Source organism: Papio anubis, chromosome X, assembly GCF_008728515.1.
Source record: "Papio anubis isolate 15944 chromosome X, Panubis1.0, whole genome shotgun sequence".
Classification (NCBI taxonomy): Eukaryota; Metazoa; Chordata; class Mammalia; order Primates; family Cercopithecidae; genus Papio; species Papio anubis.
The window spans coordinates 7175898-7197712 of NC_044996.1; the positions used below are offsets into that span (position 1 = coordinate 7175898).

The 21815-nt window shown below is 37.4% G+C and overlaps 1 protein-coding gene across 1 annotated transcript; it reads left to right on the plus strand.

The window, feature by feature from the left end:
- The first annotated feature begins 1184 nt into the window (after positions 1-1184).
- On the plus strand, positions 1185-19950 carry LOC101006319 (FMR1 neighbor). The gene is made up of 4 exons (XM_031660518.1): positions 1185-1356; positions 3148-3244; positions 18148-18296; positions 19787-19950. Exons 1-3 carry the CDS (start codon positions 1224-1226, stop codon positions 18281-18283), a joined length of 366 nt encoding a protein of 121 aa, XP_031516378.1. The 5' UTR covers positions 1185-1223; the 3' UTR covers positions 18284-18296; positions 19787-19950.
- Positions 19951-21815: the final 1865 nt, after the last annotated feature.

Consider the following 21815-nt stretch of genomic DNA (forward strand, 5'->3'; position numbering starts at 1 on the left):
ATTACTTAGAATATAGAACAACAAGTAGGATAAACTCTCCTGTCTAAAATGTTTGGAAAATGAGTATCTAGGCCACTTGGCAGTGCGTTACATTTTTTATCTTGCATAAGTTACTTTGATCCTTTATTATTTTTAAAACAGAGGTTGTAAAACTCAGTTTGGGAGTTTGTTGCTAAGATTAGTAATAAAGTGTGTAAAGCAAGGTTCCTGGCCCAAACAGGTGCCTAAAGAATGGTAGATATTATTATTTTTACCTTGGCTTCAGCAATTGCCAATCTTTAAAAAAGAGGAATGTAGTAAAGTATACTGAGATTAAAATTTGCATAAAACAATTATATTGTTCTTTGCTGATGTTGAAGTGCTTTAGTGATTATAAAATATCAGTTACTGCTTTTAAGTTTGTAATCGTTGATAGTATAAGAGATTGAACCGAATCTATTCTGGCCTTAACACATAGACATACTGTGGAGGTTTTTCTTTTTGAATGAAAATCTGATATCGTGCTTTTTAGTTTGTATTTGTTTCTCTTATAAAGCAGGATATTATAGAAAATAAACTATTTGAGCTTGCAAGTCTTTTAGATTCAGGTATGTACGAATTTATTGCAGTTGCATGTGAATCTTGGTGTTAATGCCATGAATCATTGCCTGTTTAAAATTATAGAGTCATAATTTAAGGGTGAAACAAAGAATCTTAAAATGTATTGTAGTGCCAATATGGTAAGTGTTCACACAAAGTAGGTCAATACCAGTGTATCACTTTAGTCACTAGCAGCGAACTATGTAATTTTTACTTACATTCATTCTCATTGATGCATTCAGTGAGTTTCTGTAGCTTAGTAACGTTAAGTCAGAGGATATATGTGGGATCATTTTAACAAGGGGTTAGTTTTAAAAGCATTTGACCTGTTGTTATTTAGTTCTTCTGTGTTATATTTGCATCACCAGCACTCATCATTTATTGTCCTTTTAAACTATGTTACCAATGATTTTTTAACAACTTGTAATTTTCTGCAGTTCACCTAGATTTGAAAATGTGATATTAAATAACTTAGTGGTAACTTTTAGCTGGTCTTATTTTCTTTTAGCACCCATCACTAGCTGTATATGCCATTCAATGCTTGCTTTTCTTCTTTGTCTTGCAATAATTATTAAATTAGGGAAAGTGCTAATTAACCATGCTGAATTCTGTTTCTTAAATTTCTGTTTCTAAAAGCTTGCATTATGAGCGAAAATCAGGTGGTAAAGCCTTGTAATGAGCTGGAAGATCTTAATGAGAGTGAATGTTTGAGCTACAAATGTTGTTTTTCATCATTGGGGACCATGAGCTTCAAATGTTTTGCTCCATTAAGAGATGGTAAGTTCTTCCTCTTTCATTTATTTCTATTTTTTAATATTAAATAAGCAGATCACAATGGCATAAGTTCACATTTGGATTTCCCAGCTTAATACTTAAATGGGACTCCCAATTCTAGGGCAATGCTCCTTAGAAAGTCCTGAGGTGGTCACGACTCTAGTCAGGAGCAGTTTCTGCTTAGCCTTTAGATGGTGACTTTGGTAATTCAAAAATTAGTCTCACATTTTTTTTTTGCTTTTGTCACTCTCTGTGTGTTGTCCTAAAGTTTCCAGGCTGTATGGAACCCTCAGTGGCTGAGAGAAGATACCGGTTGGGCATGCCTTAGCTTGCTTTTCCTTGCCCAGCTTTTCCTTCTAGGTAGAATTCTTCCCATTTGTCTTGTCTTCGACATCTCAGTATGTAGCAGTGGACTTAGATGTTTCTTTTAAGGTCTACTTATTAGTTTTTCTTTATTGGGTATTTTTTGAGATAGCATCTCACTCTGTCACCCAGGCTGGAGTGCAGTGGTGACGTGGTCACGGCTGACTGCAGCCTCAACATCCAGGGCTCAAGTGATCCACCTGCCTCAGCTTCCTGAGTCGTTGGGACTACAGGCGTGCGCCAGCATACCCGACTAATTTTTAATTTTTTTGTAGAGACAGGATCTCCCTAGGCTTCCTAGGCTGGTCTCAAACTCTTGGGCTCCAGCAGTTCTCCCGCCTCGACCTCCCAAAGTGCTGGAATTTATAGGTGTGAGCCACCACACCTAGTCTCGTTCTATAGTTTGTGAATTAGGTTCTTCTGAATACTTTTTTCTTTACAAAGTTTTGAGAACTACACCATCTGTTTTTGTTACCTTCATTTGGATAGTGGGGATGTATTTCCAGTTGCTCTCATGATGCATGGATTTGATATGATGAAATACTAACAAATACTACAAAAAGGATGCATGCAAAATAATATCTTAAGTTAATATAGTCCCTATTCAATTTATGGCTTTTTGTTGAACATGTAGTGTTAATACTGGAAACTAAAAGCTGATCATGAATATAATATTACAATTTTAACACTGTCACATGTTATTTGTAATTCATTTATCAGTTCGGTCTTTATATTATGTATGAAGCAACATTTGGTTCTTGCAGAGGAAAAAATTTAACCATGACTTAACAATCCCCCAATCACATTAGAATGCATTTTCCAATGAATATAAGACTAAAATATGCTTATTTCACCTGCGCATTCTTGATTCCTTGTTTAATTTAATATTTTGTAATTTGGAAGTAAACCTGCAGCACCTGGTTATTCCCAGACAGTCTCCCATCCAAGTACTAACCAGGCTACACCCTGCTTAGCTCACAAGATCAGATGAGATGGGGCATATTCAGGATGGTGTGACCATAGATTAAGAAGCTACTTATTTACCAAGTTAATGGTTCATAGATTAATGTGCTCCCCAAGTGCTCTAGGATGTACAACATATGGTCAAGAGAAAAAACCTATTTAGGGCCAGAGGAAGAAATATATTATATGCATCATAATAATCAATGATTGTACAAAAAAGAGTAGGATCATTTTATTAAGGCTTCATTAAGGGATACATATTGAAAGTGTAGCCTTCAGTGTGTTTCAAGAACATTTCATGAACTCCTGTTCTTTATAAAGTAGCAAGGATATTTACCTGTCACATAAGAATACCTCCTCATTTCACTTTATTAACTGATGGTTTCTTTATAAAGACTTTATGAAAGAACTTGGATTTACTTCTCTTGCTTAAGTCGTGAAAGTAACAGGATATAATTAAACCAACAGAGCCTAAACAGATGATGCGAATGTTTGGGCTTGGTGCAATCAGCCTGATCATCCTGGGATATCTGCCCATTTATTGCTGCTCTCTTTTCTGGAGGAGGTAGGCAAACGTAAACTTTTATTTGCTGGTTGCTAAGTATACATGAGTATTTGTGTATAGACATATTTATTAATATACTTCAGAAATATAGGGATTATGTTTGGGTTCTTTATGTTGAAAATATGGTAACTTGGGAAAAACCTAAAACTAGAGTTGCCATAATATGTTTTTAAAATACATGTTATCAGCCAGGCGTCGTGGCTCATGCCTGTAATCCCAGCACTTTGGGAGGCTGAGGCGGGTGGATCACTTGAGGTCAGGAGTTCGAGACCAGCCTAACCAACATGGCGAAACCCCATCTCTATTTTAAAAAATACAAAATTAGCCGGGCATAGTGGCACATGCCTGTAATCCCAGCTACTTGGGAGACTTAGGCAGGAGAATTGCTTGAACCTGGGAGGCCGAGGCTGGTGGATCACTTGAGGTCAGGAGTTCGAGACCAGCCTGGCCAACATGGCGAAACCCCATCTCTATTTAAAAAATTAGCCGAGCATGGTGGCGCACACCTGTAATCCCAGCTACTTGGGAGGCTTAGGCAGGATAATTGCTTGAACCTGGGAGGCAGAGGTTGTAGTGAGCCAAGAACACGCCACTGCACTCCAGTCTCAGCAACAAGAGTGAAAATCCATCTCAAAAATAAAATGTGCATTATTTTATTTTTCCATAGATTTTCTTCCTGCATAGTATCTGTACATTCCCTCATCAAACAAATCCACAGTTTGAAAGAAAAATAAAGTAGCAAGCTTGGTGTGTGTGCAGTGGGGGTGGCTATTAATTGTAAATCAGAACAGTTCCTGGAAGTGTTAGCTTCCATTGAGTCATCTGCCATTGCTCTTTAATGATCATCTACCGTTGGGTCATAAAGCCTTGATCTGTCTTCAAGCCAATTGGTAAACAGATTTCTTCGTAGCATCTTATACAAAATGCCAATGGACTACCAGCATGATGCTTCCCAGTTTTTTTTTTAAGAATATATATATTAATATATATATATAGCTCCCCACCTATGGGGACAGAGTGGGTATGCAGATATAGAGCACAGTCAGGACTAGAGTGAGGTGAGTGAGACGCTTAGAGCACAAAGTTAAGGGAAGCACCCACGCTAAGGTTTGTGCGGTGCAAGGTCAGTGTTGTCACTACCCTGAGAATAAGTACCTCCTTAAATTCTCTGATAAAGAGAAGGTGCCTGTTGAAGGTTAAGCATCTTTGATGTTTTTATTGAACTTAATGGGGAAGTAGTAGTTGAGTTACCAGAATATGGTTTAGATTTTGCAAGAAGAATTCGACTGTACACACTACCTTACTTTGGATAAAGATCGTCAAGGTGATTGGCAGTAGGAGTGGAATTTTTGAGCCTTCCTTCTTCTCTTCAAAGGTTGATTTTTTATTTAAAAAAAAAAACCATGAATAAACAATAAAGTAACATTTGCTAGAAATTGGTGGCTAGGAATATACCATGAAATTTAGAGACTTTCTAGGATAATAAGTTTGGTATGATAACTTCATTATGGTCCCTGTGTTATGCCTCTGCAAAGGAATTTTATGGGGGTGTTCAGGTTCTCTGGATTTTTTTTTCTCTAAAGTGAAATCCAAAGGATTATTCTCTGGATGCTAATATATTTCCTTCTTTCTGCATAATACAGACTGCTTGAGAAACTTGAACAATGTGAGTAAGTGTATATATTGGATACTATACGTTTTGGTTTACTATGTTTATTTATTTTACTATTTTGTGCAAGAGCAGTATGCTCCTTCTGTCATCTTGAGCTGACTATCATGACCCTTGGAGCAGGCAGCAGATTCATCTTGCTGCTTAGCTGAATTTCCAGGAACAATGATTGAGAGTGGATGGGCACTTTAAGCCTATTATGGTAGGCTGATTTTAGAGGCAAGGGGAATAATTGTGTAAGAATGGGGAAATCCCATCCCTGATACCAAACAAGGAGCCAAGTGCAGGCCAAAGTCTGCTTTTGCAGGGCACGATATCTCCTTAGAATGATTTCCTTAACTCACTTTCTGTTCTCCATTTCAAAGAATAAAGAGATAGATAAAATATTAGAGTAACTAAAATAACCCATAAAAGAGAAATAGACACAGCAGTAAAATCAATATGTGATGGCTTAAAAAGGAAAAGAAAGAAGCCAAACACAGTTGTTTGTCTAAATCAGAGGTACTAAAAGCTATTATGACTATCTGCAGTAATGTGATTTGGGCCTCTTTTGGAAGACCTTTTTTTGTTCTTTCATCATTGGAAGATACCCTTAAGCTCCTCCTCCTGCTAAATCCTGTCTAAACATTAAATAACTGAGCATTCCTTTAAGAAAGAACTGTCATAGCTCTTCTCTTGTCCTTCAGTTGCAAGCCAAAACAAACAATGTTTTGGTATTCCCCAACCTCTGCAATTTGGACAGTGCCTTTTTTTAAGGATCACCTAAGGAGCCAACAACTGGCAAAAGTTGGAGAGCTTAAAAAATGAGAAGTACTTTGGGAGACCGAGGCAGGCAGATCACGAGGTCAGGAGTTCGAGACCAGCCTGAACAACATGGTAAAACCCCGTCTCTACTAAAAATATAAAAATTAGCCAGCCATGGTGACATATACCTGTAATCCCAGCTACTCAGGAGGCTGAGGCAGGAGAATCGCTTGAACCCGGGAGGCGGAGGTTACAGTGAGCCAAGATCATGCCACTGCACTCCAGCCTGGGCGACAGAGTGAGACTCCATCTCAAAAAAAAAACAAAAACAAAAACAAAAAAACAAAAATGTGAAGCAATTTGAGTTGGTGGGAGAAGTAAAAGCAGTGTAGGTGAAAAGGGTAATTACGCACCAGAGCCATATGTACTTCAGTTTCTGGCACCTAAGTCATTTTTTCCACTATTGACCATATTCATTCAATGTTTGCATGTGCCAGGTATAATGGAGGATACAGAATTTTTAAGACATAGGCCCTAATTTTAAGGAGCTTAAATCCACCTTAAAACAAATCCCAAGTATGACACATTTAAATTACAATATAAGATGAAAATAATTAAGGACTAAAATGGATGGTAGCAATAACTTACAAAAGTTTTGAAGCAGTGGAGAATAGGTTAAGTGGGAGAGGGCAGGTCAGGCTTCATGGTAGAGGTGCCGTTTGAGGTCGATTTTGAAGGGGGACAGATTTGGAGTAGATGGAGGGGGTCCTTTTCACAGAATTAATTACATTCAGATGGTGGTCTTCTCTCTATAGACACCTTAACTGATTTCACTTCTGAGCAGATACAGCTTAATTTTTCCACTGGAATAATCTATAAATGAATCTGTAGTTTACTTCTAGTTGACTTGAGTTCTAGTGTGATATGAACCCGGTATACAGAGGACTCAAGCAGGCTTGAACTGGGTGCACATACAAAAGGAAGCAGAGAGCCTTAGTGAAAAACTTCCTAAGAATTTACTAATAACTATATTAAACTGACATATAAGATGTGTTTTGAAATTTATTGCGTCCTCAAGGTTATGTAAGATCTATTTTTATCCTAATTAATAGGGATCAGAAGCTTCATTAGGTATAAGTGCTTAAGCCTTCGCTTAGAGGAGAAGGAAGGAAAAGATCAAGTGGATAGCAACAAAAGGAAGCAGGGAAGAGGGATTCTAAGGGGAGGAGAAAAAGGGAGGTGGCTGAATTGTTTTTATAACAGCTATTACTGTAGCCAGTGACAGTAGTCTCAAGTGCAGTTTCTAATTCGGTTTCTAATCTTTATCTGCTTTTAGATGAAGTTTAAATCTGTGTGTATATACCATTTAAACATCTGTGGATTATGTAGTGATATGATACTTGAGTGTGTCTGTAGCTTTGGTAAGGTGGAAAATTTAAACATTATAATACCATACCTGTTACATTCAGATGAAGTGCATTTTCATGTTCTTTTTCTTCCTATCAGATTGAATTTGTAACTTTAAATTAAGAAAGAATTCAGAACTTAGTCTGAAAATGACAAAGCTGTATTTTCTTTCAACTAATAAAATGTCTATTTTTTTTAAAGATTGCAGATCATCTGATACACAGATGATGTAAAAAGCACATCCCCCATACACTTTCAATGTTGCTACTTGCCAGATGGCTGTTACTGAAAATTTCTACATTTAGACAAATCCTGCTGCATGATTCCCTGTATTATAATTTGGTTTTCATTATGCTAATAGTCTTAGTGCCACTTATTTTCTTACAATGAGAGGTAAAGAACTGGGAATAAATGTGTCAAAAACTGCCTTAAAATCATCACCCATTGAATTTAAAAAATAGGCATTTACATTTTCAATTTCCCATGTTTGCATGTCTCATTATACTGTACAATATAATTAGTAATGTTATTTTGAAAAACTTTATGCAGTAATTAGTGAACTACTGGAAAGTTTGAAGTTCCTAGGATTATATACATCTGGATTCAGAGGAAGGAAATAAAATCTATAAATTTTGAAAAGTATGACTAGCCTCTAAGAACTTTGATAAAATATGTCAGATGAGAATGTGAGCAAACTGTAACTCTGTTCTAACATGAGTCACTATAGGTTTGAAATTTGTATAAAGCTGGTTCTTCTTGGACGCTGTTCAGAGTAATTTAATTACTGAAATAATAAGAAAACCTCATTATATGCGGATCATATGTCTGAGGTGTTCCCATTGCAAGGACTCCAAGGACAGCATTTTAGAGAACTCTGGCATAGTAGGTACTATTAAAAGGAACATTCTGTTGCCAAGTAACTAATAACTTCATTGCAAAATGAAGTGACCTTTTCTCAATTCCCATTCAATTAGATGTTTTTGTCACAGAGTACACTGTTGACTGCTCCCTTCTTGAAATTTTCCCCTCTTGGATTTCATTGTTCCTCTTAAAATTTTGATCCATCTCAGTCTGCTTTTCTTTGTTCACCCAAATGTGGTTATTTCCCAAAGCCTTACTCTCATTTATCAGAGAATGTTAGAAATATATAGGAGGAAGACATTTTAAAAGATCTGTGTTCCAATTCTGCTTTTGCCATGTTTCATGGATGTGTTTAAATTCTTTGAGTATTGATTTTCTAACAAAATTATAGTAGAGACTTGAGTTAGATAATTTCTATGGTATTTTCTGATCGTAGTATTCCAAGACTCTCTGGGTAAATTACTCTTAAATCCAAATCCTAAAATCCTCACCTCTGTCTGTTCCATATTTCCAGTCATGCTCGTGAATTAGATGTTTTATCAGCACCTCAAATGCAACATGTGAAAAAGTGAACTCATTTTCTTTTTCTCCTAAAGCATCTCCCCTTGACACTTCTCCATTCCTGTCAGTGATTTCTTTAGTTTCCCAAGCTGGAACCTTAGAGTCATTGGTGACTATTTCTTCTCATTTATCCTCAATATATAATTTTTTCACTTACTCTTCTTGTAATTTTTTTTTGTTGTTGTTGTTTTGTTCTTCTTTGGAATGAGTCTGGAATTTGTCCCTTCTCCCATTTTATTGTTGTAATTTAGTCCCAGCCTTGAGTGCTTTTTCCCGTTCTAGGCAAGTGGCTTCAGGAGAGGGGCAAAAGGGGACTAAGGGTAGCATCTAAAGAGCAAAGGCAGGTTTCAGAGCTGAGAGGTCATACTTATATATCTAATCCAAGAGATTCTTAGAAGAGAGACACTATCTGAGATGGGGCTGCAGGTTGGGCTTGGAGGATGGCTAGGAGGTGGGTTCCAGAGAAGTTTCTTGGTACTTAAATAGGAATGTATGGCATTGGCCTTAGGTGAAGAGGAATTAAGGATACCTGCCAAACCAGTTTGGACATACACCTGGACTCCTAAGCTACTCCCCCTCTAATCCATCCTGCAATGTCTTGCCAGACTCATCTTCCTGAAATATCTCTATTTCATTTCATTATATCATTCAAGAACTTCTAATGCTTTCAATAATATCTGTGTTCCAGGCCTTGTGTTAGGTGCTGTGAAGGACAAAGAAGCAAATCAGATTATGCTCTGTGCTCCCAGGGAACACATAGTTTATCTAATAAGGGACATATACAAGTATCTGAGGTACAGGTAAAAACTTAGCATGTAGATGGCTTCTATGGAAGTAAACCTGGGATTTTTTTTTTTTTTTTTTTTTTTTTTAAAGACAAGTTCTCGCTCTGTAACCCAGGCTGGAGTGCAGTGGCACAATCATAGCTCACTGCAGCCTCGACTTCCTGGGGTCCAGCAATCCTCCCACCTCAGTCTCCTGAGTACCCAGGACCACAGGCGTGTGCCACCACACCCAACTAGTTTTTGTATATTTGGTAGAGACAAAGTTTCACCATGTTGCCCAGGCTGGTCTCAAACTCCTAAGCTCAAGGAATCCACCTGCCTTGGCCTCCTAAAGTGCTGGGATTACACACAGAAGCCAACGTGCCCAGCCCGTGGGTCCTGGGCTTTTCTTTACTGGGAGAGTTTTGTTATAGCTTTGCTCTCATTACTTGTTATTGATCTGCTCAGGTTTTGGATTTCTTCCTGGTTCAATTTTGTTAGGTTGTATGTGTCTAGACATTTTTCCATTTCTTCTAGATTTTCCAATTTATTGGCATATAGTTGTTCAGAGTAGCCACTATTGACCTTTGAATTTCTATGGTATCAGTTACAATGCCTTCTTTTTTTATCTCTGATTTTACTTATTTGGGTATTCTCTCTTGTTTGCTTAGTCTGGCAAAAGGTCTGTGAGTTTTATTCATCTTTCTTAAAAAACAACTTTTTGTTTCATTAATCTTTTGTATTTTCTTCATTTCAAATTTATTTATTTCTGCTCTCATCTTTATTATTTTGTTCTCCTAATTGTGGGTTTGGTTTGATTTTGCTTTTCTGGTCACTTGAGATGTATCATTAGACTGTTTATATGAAGTTTTTCCTCTTTTTAATATAGGTACTTATAGCTATAATCTTCCCTCTGAGTACTGCTTCTGTTGTATCCCAGGTTTTGGTATATCATGTGTCCATTATCAGTTGTTTCAAGAAGTGTTTTAATTTCCTTCTTAATCACTTCATTGATTCATGGCTATTCAGGAACATATTGTTTAATTTCCATATATTTGTATAGTTTCCAAATTTCCTCTTGTTATTGATTTCTAGTTTTATTCCATTGTGGTGAGAGAAGATGCTTGTTATTGTTTTAATTTTTTTCAATGTTTTAAGGCTTGCTTTGTGACCTAACACACAGTCTATCCTTGAGGATAATTCATGTGCTGGGGAAAGAAGGTGTATTCTGTAGCCATTGTATGAAGTTTTCTCTAAATATCTATTAGGTCTATTTGGTGTACAGTGCAGATTAAGTCTGATGTTACTTTGTTCATTTTCTGTCTGGAAGATCTGTCCAGTGCTGACAGTAGGGTATTGAAGTCACTAGCTATTATTGTACTGGGGTCTATCTCTATCTTTAGCTCTAATACTATTTGCTTTATGTATCTAGGTGCTCCAGTGTTGGGTGCACATATATTTACAATTGCTATATTCCATTGCTGAGTTGACCTCTGTCATTATTTGGTGACTGTCTTTGTCTCTTCATATAGTTTTGTTTTGAAATGTATTTTTTCTGATGTAAGTATAGCTACTCCTGCTCTGTCTTGGTTCCCATTGGTATGGAATGTCTTTTTTTCATTCTTTTATTTTCAATCTATATGTATCTTTCTAGGTGAAATGTGTTTCTTGTAGGCAACTGATGATTTCATTGATATGGAATGTCTTTTTTCATTACTTTATTTTCAGTCTATATGTGTCTTTATGGGTGAACTGTGTTTCTTCATATAGTTTTGTTTTGAAATATATTTTTTTCTGATGTAAGTATAGCTACTCCTGCTCTGTCTTGGTTTCCATTGGTATGGAATGTATTTTTTTCATTCCTTTATTTTTCAATCCATATGTGTCTTTTTAGGTGAAGGGTGTTTCTTGTAGGCAACTGATGATTGGGTCTCGTCTTTATATCTATTCAGCCACTCTATGTCTTTTGATTGGAGAGTATAGTCCATTTATATTCAGTGTTATTATTGGTAAGTAATGACTTACTTCTGCCATTTTGTTATTTGTTTTCTGGTGGCCTTGTGGTCTTCTCCTTCTACTTTCCTTCCTTCCTGTCTTCCTCTAGTGAATGTGATTTTCTCTGGTGATATGATTTAGTTTCTTGCTTTTTATTTTCTGTGAATCCATTGTATGTTTTTTGATTAGACATTACCATGAGGCTTGCAAATACTATCTAATAATCTATTATTTTAAGCTGATAACAACATAACATTGTTTGCATAAACAAACAAGGAAAAAGGAAACTAATAAAAACTTTACATGATAGCTTCATCCCCCAACTTCTAAACTTTTTGTTGTTTCTGTTTATATCTTATAGTAGTCTATGTTTTGAAGAGTTGTTGCAGTTAATATTTTTGATTGGTTCGTCTTTTAGTCTTTCCACTTAAGAGTGGTTTATACAGCAGTTACATTGTTATAATATTTTGTGGTTTTCTATATACTTATTGTTACCGGTGAGTTTTGTGCCTTCAGATGATTTATTATTGGTCATTGACATCCTTTTCTTTTTCGTCAAAGTATTCAATTTAGCATTTTGTGTAGGACATATCTGGTATTGATGAAATCCCCCAGCTTTTGTTTGTCTGGGAAAGTCTTTATTTTTCTTCATGTTTGAAGGATATTTTCGTTGGACATACTATTCTAGGGTGAAGGAGTAGTATGTCTTATTTTTCCTTCAGCACCTTATATGTATCATGCCACTCTCTCCTGGCCATAAGGCTTCTGCTGGTAACTCTGCTGCCAGACTGACTGGGGCTCCATTGTGTGTTATTTGTTTCTTATCTCTTAGTGCTTTTAGGATCCGTTGTTCATCCTTGACCTTTGGGAGTTTGATTATTAAATGCCTTGAGGTCATCTTCTTTTGGTTAAATCTGCCTGGTATTCTATAACCTTCTTGTACTTGTATATTGATATCTTTGTCTAGATTTGGGACATCCTCTGTTATTATTACTTTGAACAAACTTTTACCTCTATCACCTTCTCTACCTCCTTTATAAGGCCACTAACTCTTAGATTTGCCCTTTTGAGACTATTTTCTAGATGTTGTAGGCATGTTTCATTGTTTTCTTTATTCTTTTTTCTTTTGTCTCCTCTGACCATTTTAAATGCTATTAATGTATTTTAAAATAGCCTATCTTCAAGGTCACTAATTGTTTATTCTACTTGATCAATCTGCTATTAAAAAACTCTGATGCATTCTTCAGTATGTTGGTTGCATTTTTAACTCCAGAATTTCTGCCTGATTATTTTTAATTATTTCAACCTCTTTGTTCAATTTATCTGATATAATTCTGCATTCCTTTTCTGGGTTCTGTTGAATTTCTTTGTGTTTCCTCAAAACAGCTATTTTGAATTCTTTGTCTGAAAGGTACTATGTCTCTGTTTCTCCAGGATTAGTCTCTGGTGCCTTATTTAGTTCATTTGGTGATTTCACATTTTCCTGGATGGTCTTGATGCTTGTGAATGTTCGTCTGTGTCTGGGCATTGAAGAGTTAGGTATTCATTGTACTGTTCACTATCTGGGCTTGTTTGTACCTATCTTTCTTCGGACAGATTTCCAGGTGTTCTAAGGGACTTGAGTGTTGTTATCTAAGCTGTATTTGCATTAGGAGGCATACCAAATTCAGTGACACTGTGGCTCTTGCAGACTTGTAAAGATATTGCCTTAATGGTCTTGGATAAAAAACAGAATAATTCCCTGGATTACTATCAGAGGCTGTAGTTCTCATCCTTTCCTTTTCCCCAATCAAATGGAATCTCTCTCTCTCTGGGCTGAGCTGCTTGGAGATTTGGGGTGAGGTGACCCAAACGCCACTGAGGCCACCACCATTGGGACAGCACTAGGTCAGACCTTAAGCCAGCACAGCACTAGGTCTTGTCCAAGGCTCACTGCAATCACTACCTGGCTGTGTTCGCTCAAGGCACTGGGACTGCTGTTTGTAAACAGCAGGTGGCAAAGCCAGCCAGCCTTGTATCTTTTCCTTCAGGGTGGTGAGTTCTTGCAGGCCCCAGGCATGTCCAACGGTACTTTCCAGGAGCCAAGAACTAGAGTCAAAATCTTAGAAATATACCTAGTATTCTGTTGTACTGCAGGTGATCTGGCACTCACCACAAGATGCAGTTCTTCCCACTGTTTCTTCCCCTTTCTACAGGTGCAAAAGCCCTACCTTGTGGCAACCACCACTGCAGGCCCACTGAGAGTACTGCCAATGTTCTCTTAAAGCCCAAGGACTCTTCTGTCTGCTTGTGGTGAATGTTACCTGGCCTGGAACTCACCACCCTTCAGGGCAGTGGGCTCCCCTCTGGCCCAGGGCAGGTCCAGAAATGCCATCTAACAGCCAAGGCCCAGGATTGGGTACCCTAAAAGTCCACTTGGTGCTCTACTCCCCTGTGACTAAGCTGGTAATTAAGGTTCAAGACAAAGTTCCCTTTACTTTTCCCACTGCTTTTCTCAAGCAGGAGTCTCTCCCTGTAGCCACAACAGCTGAGGATGTGCTGAGTCACACCTGCATTCAGCAAGTCTCAAAGTCTCACCCAAGGCTCACAGCATATTACCTAGGTATCACTGCTTGTTATTCAGGGCCCAAGGGCTTTTCAGTCAGCAGGTCCTGCCAGGACTGGATCCTTCCCTTTAAGGCAGTAGATTCTCTCCTGGTTCAGGGTATATCTAGAACTGTCATCTGTGAGCTAGGGCATGAAAGGGGACCTCTTGACTCTGACTGGTGCCCTTTCCTACTGTGGCTGAGCTGATATCCAAGATGTAAGACAAAGTCATCTTCACTCTTCCCCTTCCTCTTCTGAAACAGATGGAAGGAGTCTCTTTTGGAGCTGTGAGTTTTGCAGCCTGGAGTTAGGGGAGGGGTGGCACCAGCATTCCCTTAGGCACCCTGGCTAGTGTATCAGTAGGTTGTGTGCCTCCTAAATCCACTGATTCTTAGCCCAATTCAGCACTAGGACTCACCTAAGAATTGCAGTCCTTGTGGCCTAGACTGCCTTTCAAGATTATTGAGGGCCGCAGTGAACTTTTGGCCCACAGTGACAAGGCTTGCCAGATTCAATCCTGACCACTGGGATGGGTGGTTCCCCTCTGGCTAGGTCTGGTTTAAATAGTCCCCCTGTGAGTGGGCATCAGCTGAGTTCAGCCTGGTTTTGCTTTCTGCTTTGACAGGGCAGCTCTGAGTTCAATGTAATGTCTCACAATTGCTGCACTCTTTCTCTCCCAAGTGCACAGATTCTTTTTCTGTGCCATGCAGCCACTGCTGGGGGTAGGGGAGAGGTGGCATTGGCAATTCAAGACAGTCTTTCGTACTTTCGTTAGTACTTCTTTCAGCTATATGAAGGTAAAAGCAAGTACTCTGAGTGCTCCCCTGATTTTTGATTCTTATGAAGGTGCTTTTTTTTTTTTTTTTCTTCTGTGTAGATAGTTGTTAAATTTGGTGTTCCTATGGTGGGGTAGGATGGGGATAATTGTTAGAGTCTTCTATTCTGCCGTCTTGCTCTGTCCTCAGGCCATTTCTTTCTTTCTGATCAGTTATGTTAAACTCTTGAGGTTCCAAAACACCCAACAAATTTCTTCAGTGATGTATGTTTTTGTTTCTTTGAGCCCCTAGCCTCAGAGTTGCCTGATGTACTCAATTCTGAGGAATTGCCCCTTTACTCATCGTTGGCCACCGAGTTTCATGCCCACATCTTGAACATTGTTATTCACTAAAAATTGAACCTCTGAGTCTCTGAAATCTTAAAGTTCAAAATCCTACTCTTTGACCATAGGTTCCTTGGCCTCTAGCTTTTTCTCTGCTTTTTTTTTTTTTTGCCTCCAGCCTCTTTAACTCTCTTTTTTCTCCTGGTCTGCCATCTTCCTAACATCATCTGCTTTTTTAAAAAATCCAGCCTGGATCCCGTTGTCTAGTACTTTAATCCATTCTTGTTTCCGGTCCCCTTGTTTCATTGAAACTGAATCCATACCACTTCTCTGCTCTTAGATCTAGGCTCCTGGGAATTTTTAGAAGAAAAAAATGTCCCACAACTATGTGGATCTGTGTCATTAGAAATTTCCAGTGAGCTCACTTAACATTTCCAGCCATGCTACTCTACTTGATGTTTACAAACAACATGCCATCTTGCCACTCTGATTCTCATAAAGTGTATCTGCTAACTGAAATGCTCTTATGCATCTCCCCACCTCCACTTTTCTTTATCTGGCTCTCTCTACTCACGCTGCAGGTCTCATCTTAGATGTCACCTCTTCTAGGAAGCTTACTCCAAACCTCCTGCACACATTGGGTCAGGCTTCTTCTTGTCTGCCTTCTACCAATCTCTGATTACCTCTACTTGAACTTATCTCAATGTAATATTGTTTGTATATCTACTTTCCCTTCTAAATTTTAAGCTCCTCAAGGACAGGTACCATATCTTATTCATGTTTATGTCTCTAGTACTTAGAATAATGTTTATTTAATAAATGAGCAAATATATCAGTGAGTGAATGAGTGTGCAAGAAATCGACCTTTTCAGTGTGAGTATGCTGGCCATGATATATAACACTTCATATGAAAAGAAGAAAATCACCTCTAGTACACTGAAAAATCATTTCACTCCTACTCTCTCCCTTGGGCATTTTCACTGGATGTTAGGTGGAATAGCTAACCTTGGATCTCAGTAGTAAATGTTAGTCATATAGCCAGTTAGTGATGAGGCTGAACAAAAACCAAGTCCTCTGAAACCTAGGCCGGTTTTGAAATAATAAGGCCGTGTTGCTTTTATGTTGATAATTAAGGTGAAATGTACATGACCAAATTTAAAATAAATCTGTGGATAAAGAAGACATAGTCATTTTAATTATATAAAATAGGATATATTGACATCACAGCATTAGAAAAAAGCATAAGTTCTCAGTTTCTTCTCTAAAATCCTGAAATTCAAAAATTTCTGCAAACCTAAAAATTTTGTTTTATTCATTTTGTGACAAATCTGGACTGAGATTCCTTCTAGTCATTATTTAATTCTTAGAGTGAATATTCATATATTTTGTTGCAGAAATGTTACTGTGTTTGATTATGAGATGCTACCCCAGACCCCATGGGAATGTCATGTAATATTCAATATATGATGTCATATTACCTTTCTAAAATCCAAAATAATCTGCATTCTCAAACACATCTGGCCCCAAGGGACTGAGAACTGTGTAGTTCTTTCAGTTATTATTTTTTTAGACTGCAGGTAACAACATGGCAACATAAACAGGCCATAGATAAATCATATAAATATATTTTTTGCCTTCACTTACCATTTCATTTATGCCAGGAGACATTTTTATGATAAATTGGGAAAGAATTTCTTTGTTCCACATTTGTCTAACCTAGTGGAGCTCAGTGTCAACCCAGTAATACAGTTTTAGGGTAGAAAAGTTAGTATTATCTTCAAAGTCATAATTTCAAAGGCAGACTTATGTATCTCTGGGACCCACATGCTCAGAACCTTGTTTTTCTGTACAGCTAAGTAGCACTTACAATGTCCTTGTATCTTCTTCTGTATGCTACCTAGCTTGAGCTGAGGATAGGATTATTTATCTGTCATTACCTCTTCATCATATTGTGTGCAAATCTTTCTCTCTTTTTTTCTATCTTTGGATTTTTCTCTTTGCTTAACTCTGCCATGAACATTACTATTTTTTTCTTCTTGGCTTATGTTTAGTTCTTTAGAAAGTAAAAGCCCTTTAAGCATAAAAATCAACAAACATTTCTTGATAAAAATCAACAAACATTTCCATTTCCTCTGTGGGATATAAAAAGTGATAAGGTAAGGTTCCAGTCTGAAGGAATTTACAAGCTTTGAGGAGAGAATGAGACAGGTTAGTGTAGTAGGAGAGAGATTGTACTTTAGATTTAGGTAGATCTGGATTTGAATCCTGCTTCTACTACTGAGTAGTTTGGTGACCTCGACAAGTTACTTTCCCTCTTGGTGCCTCAGTTTCCCCATATGAAAAATGGGAATGATAGAAATAATACCTGCCTCATCAAGTCGTTATGAAGATTAAATGAGATCATGCACATGACATGCTTATATACAGGCCTTGGCACATAGGAAGTTTATCATACCTGCTACTAGCCATTATTCATGAACGCTGCAAAGTGGTCTAATGGAAAAAGCTTGTACTTTAGAGTCAGACAGACCTACCTTTAAATCCTGGCATCTCCATTACTAGTTATCTGTGACCTTGGGTGAATTATCTTACCTCTTTAAGCCCCAGTTTAATCATTTGCAAAATAGGAAACACACATTCTAGGGTTATTGGAGGATTTAATGAGAAAGTATATAAAGCACTTAGTGAAGTTCTTGGCATGTGGTAGCCTCTCAAGTGCCCCTTTACCAACTGTCCACACAAATACAAGGAGGTACGAGATTGTATACCCAATGACAACAGGAGTAAGTGAAAGTGCTTTGAAAATTGTCAATGCTAATATAATGTGAGCCATTACTATGTAGATTTGAAGTTCATAGGAGGAAGGAATCCCTCTAAACTAGGAGTGGAAGAGAAGGCTTCCTAGACAAGATAATATCTATGCTTACTGTTAAAGAGTGGGTAACATTGATGTTAGCACAGGGAAGTGGGAGAGCATTTCTGTTACAAAAGGTCACATAATCAAAATGACTGTATAGAGAATAATAGTGATGGTTATGATGATCAATATGAGCAAGCCAAGTGGAATAATTTCTGTCAGATTTATTAAATCTGGTGAGTTAAAAATATCAAGTGAGAGAGTATAGTTATCTGGGCAAATATTTTTTCCTTATAACCTCCCATTATTATTCTGTCACTAACGAGAAATAGGGTTTCACTTGAACTTCTTATATTACAGCAAATGGGCCAATTATTTACGAAGGAAGGTCAGCAGAGTTGTAACGGGTTTGAAGAAACAAAGAAGGAAACGAAAGAGGAAGTCTAAAATGTTACAGAGAGCAGCAAGAGGAGATGAGGAACATGGTGAAGAGTAGCAAGAGACCAAAGGTAATTGACAATAGGATTTAAAGTTGAAGTGCTCAATCTCTGATTCTTGTTAGCTTTATATTTCTACCATCATCTTGGTTTGACTGAAACATTTTTTTAACCACACAAATGTTTGGATCACAGGAGGGGCAGCTTCTGAACAAATATTTATCACTAGAGATATTGAGATGGTAGGAAAATGGATAAGAAATGTGCCAAATTGTTTTGAGTGCCACATTATATGGTATACACAGGTCAGCTTTTCAGAGGGAGAAAAGAAGTTGAACCTGCCCACTCTGACTCTATGGCTCCCTGATAGACACCCTTGGTAAATAATGAAGGCCACAGTCCTCATATGTGACCACATCACATATCCAGTGGAAGGAGCATGGCCTTAGGAGTCTGACAGAGCTGAGATTGAATCCTGGATCTTACCTGTTAGTCTCAGCTACCTGTTCTTCAAACCTTCATGATGTAGTGTTAGAAGAGGTTAAGAGAGGGATCCCAGAATCATATACTAGGGACTACTTTGTACAAGTTACACTTGTACAGGCTTATAGACCCCTAGCCTTGACTTGGGTGTCCTCCTCCCAAAATAACTGAAGGACCAAGTAAGAATAAAATGGTTGGTGAGAAACAAAGCTGTATCTCAGGGACTGGGAGTAAGGAGACCCAGGTCATTAACTAGTAGTGTTTCCATAGGCAGTGAAATTAACCTTTCAGTTCCTTGATACCATCATCTTAGATTTTTTGTGTAACTTAAACAATATAATGTATGTGAAAATGTTTTGAAAATTGCAAAGCACTACCCAAAATTAAGGTGTTAAGTTACAGAGAGGCAAAGGAATGGAATAACAGACCACTGAATTCCGTGTCAGGAGACTCTGGCTTTAGTCCCAGTTCTGCCATTATTTACAGTGTATGCTTGAGCAAGTCGTTTAACTTTCGTGGGCTTCATTTCACCAATCTTCAGAATGAGAAGGTTGATTTGATGAATAGGAAAAGCAATTTATCTCAGAAGAAAAAAAAGAAAATCTTTATATAAGGTATCATATATGTATATTTGATACATATTTACTTAAGCTAACACATAAATATATATTACTATAATAATGCCTTGTATTATTATTCATATGAATATATTTCCTTGTATCAGTTTGATGCAATACATGTGTGCATATGTACACATGTAAACACACATATATACATATATAACATTATAACTAGACTAACAAAACTTGGTTTCTGTGGACCATTCACTGAGACATGGAAGTTAACTTTGTTATTCAGAAATTATCTCTCTAATGATATTTGCTCTAATCTATTTTATATGTATGTCTCGCAGAACAGAAGATGATGTACTGGCAAACTGAAAATACATAAGTTAATCATAACATTCACTATAAAGAATTTGATAATTTTGTTGCAGGGACTTCCTTTTATGACACAGTGTGATGTGTGAATACTAGTCTTTTCAAGTTGTTTAACCCCACTTTACTTTTCTCCCATAGCATTATTTTCCCCTCGAGACAACACAAACCATTCAGAGCAGAGGGGACTGTCTCAGCCATCCAAACCTCATGGAGCATTTTGGAAAGTTAAAAATTGGTTCTTATTTTTGTCATGTTTACTTTCAAACGTGAAATAAAATTGAGTTCTGTTTTCATGCATCAAACCAGAATCTGAATTCTTTTCATTAAAAACGGTTCCTACAGAATCTTTAAAAACATGCCTAAAACACTGGTGGCATTTCAGATCCTAAAAAGTTACATGATTTTTCCAACTTGGGTTATTGTATCAAGGTATACTTCTGTTGGTACTAAATAAGACATATGTTCCGTTCCATATTGTTATTCACCTGTCAGCAAGCAGAGAGAAAAACCCCAATGATCATATGTTGCAGTGTATGGTACTTCGTTTATTTTGAGGAAAAGAGGTGAAGATAATTTGTAGGGTTTTTTATTTTATAATTTATAGTATTACTTTTCCCACTATAAAAGTAAAATACAATTATTATAGGAAATTTGGTAAAGAAAAAAATACAGGATAAAGGAAAAAAATCATAATTTCACTAGTGCTAAATACTGTTATCTTGTGTTTTCTTTTTAAATAATTGCGTTCTGTGATATATATGAATTTATTATGCTTATTTTTAAAATCATGTCCTATGATTCACTTTTTTCTTTGGAAATATGTGAGACTCAAGTTTACCTGGGCTTGTTACTCATTCATTTGGCAAACATTTATTGAGTTCCTGTTATGTGCCATGCACTCTGTGTGCTTGGAGATAGAGTCATGAGCAAGACAGACTTGGCCCTGCCTTGATGGAGCTCACAGTACAGCTGGAGAGGAAGCCAGGTAAAGAAGTAATGGCAGGGCTATGATAAAAAGAGTATCAAGTCTATGGGAGCACTTCACAGGGGCACCTTTCCCAGACTAGTAGTCGCTTGGAGAATGAGAAGAACTGAAAGGGGAGGACACTCAAGTTTCTCAGGATTCAGTTATGATATGAATAGATTGCAATTTTGAGGGAAGAAGTCTTGGTTTTTGGTGATCAGAAAAGCAAAAGCTCTTATTACAAAAACTTTGGATAGATCCAGAGCTTGCAGATATAATGAGAATAAAAGAGTTCTTGTCAAATGGAGGTTCATAAAGGCACCATGCCTGGGAAATGTACACATCTCCATATTTGCTCTGTTGTAGGAGGTGTCATTTGAGCCAACAAAGCACAAAGCCCCACAATTGAAAATGCTTGCTGTAGGTAAGATCCACAACGTGTGCATTGCAAGATTTATCAAGACAGCAGTATGATTATCTTCTGAAGAAGCTGTTGAGATGTTTGATAGACACCAGACAGAAGGAGATCTGTTGCAGATACCCTTTTGAATCAAGAGTCCAAAATTTTCAGTGCAACTGAAGTGCACATTTAGTGCAACTCGCTTGGATGCAAATGAAAATAATGTGGTCATTTATTCATTTATTCAACAATATGTGCTAGGTACTGTAGTACTGGGGAGACAGAAGTAAAAAAAAAAAATACAAAAATATCTGCCCTTATAGAGTTTACATTCTAGTGAAGTATCCAGAAAAGAAACAAAATCAATCAGTAAAATACATAGTATGTTAGATAACGTGTGCTAAGGAGGAAAAAAATAAAGCAGGAAAAAGCACTAGGGAGTGTGAGGGAAGTTTGTAGTTTTACATAAGGTGGCCAGAGTAGGCCTTACTGAGAATATGACATTTGAGTGAGAATCTCAGGAAGTAAGGGAGCAAGCTGTACAGATATCAGTAGGGTATGTATGTATGTGTATTTTATATATATATATGTGTGTATATACACACACACACATATATGAATATATATGCACAAATAAATGTATTATAAGAAATTGGCTCATGTGGTTATGTAGGTGGACAAGTCCCAAGATCTGAGTCAGCAAGCTGGAGATCCAAGAGAGCTGGGTTTAGTTCTAGGCTGAGTTCAAAGGCCTGAGAACCAAGAGAGCCAATGGTACAGTTTCCATTCAAAAGCTGGCAGGC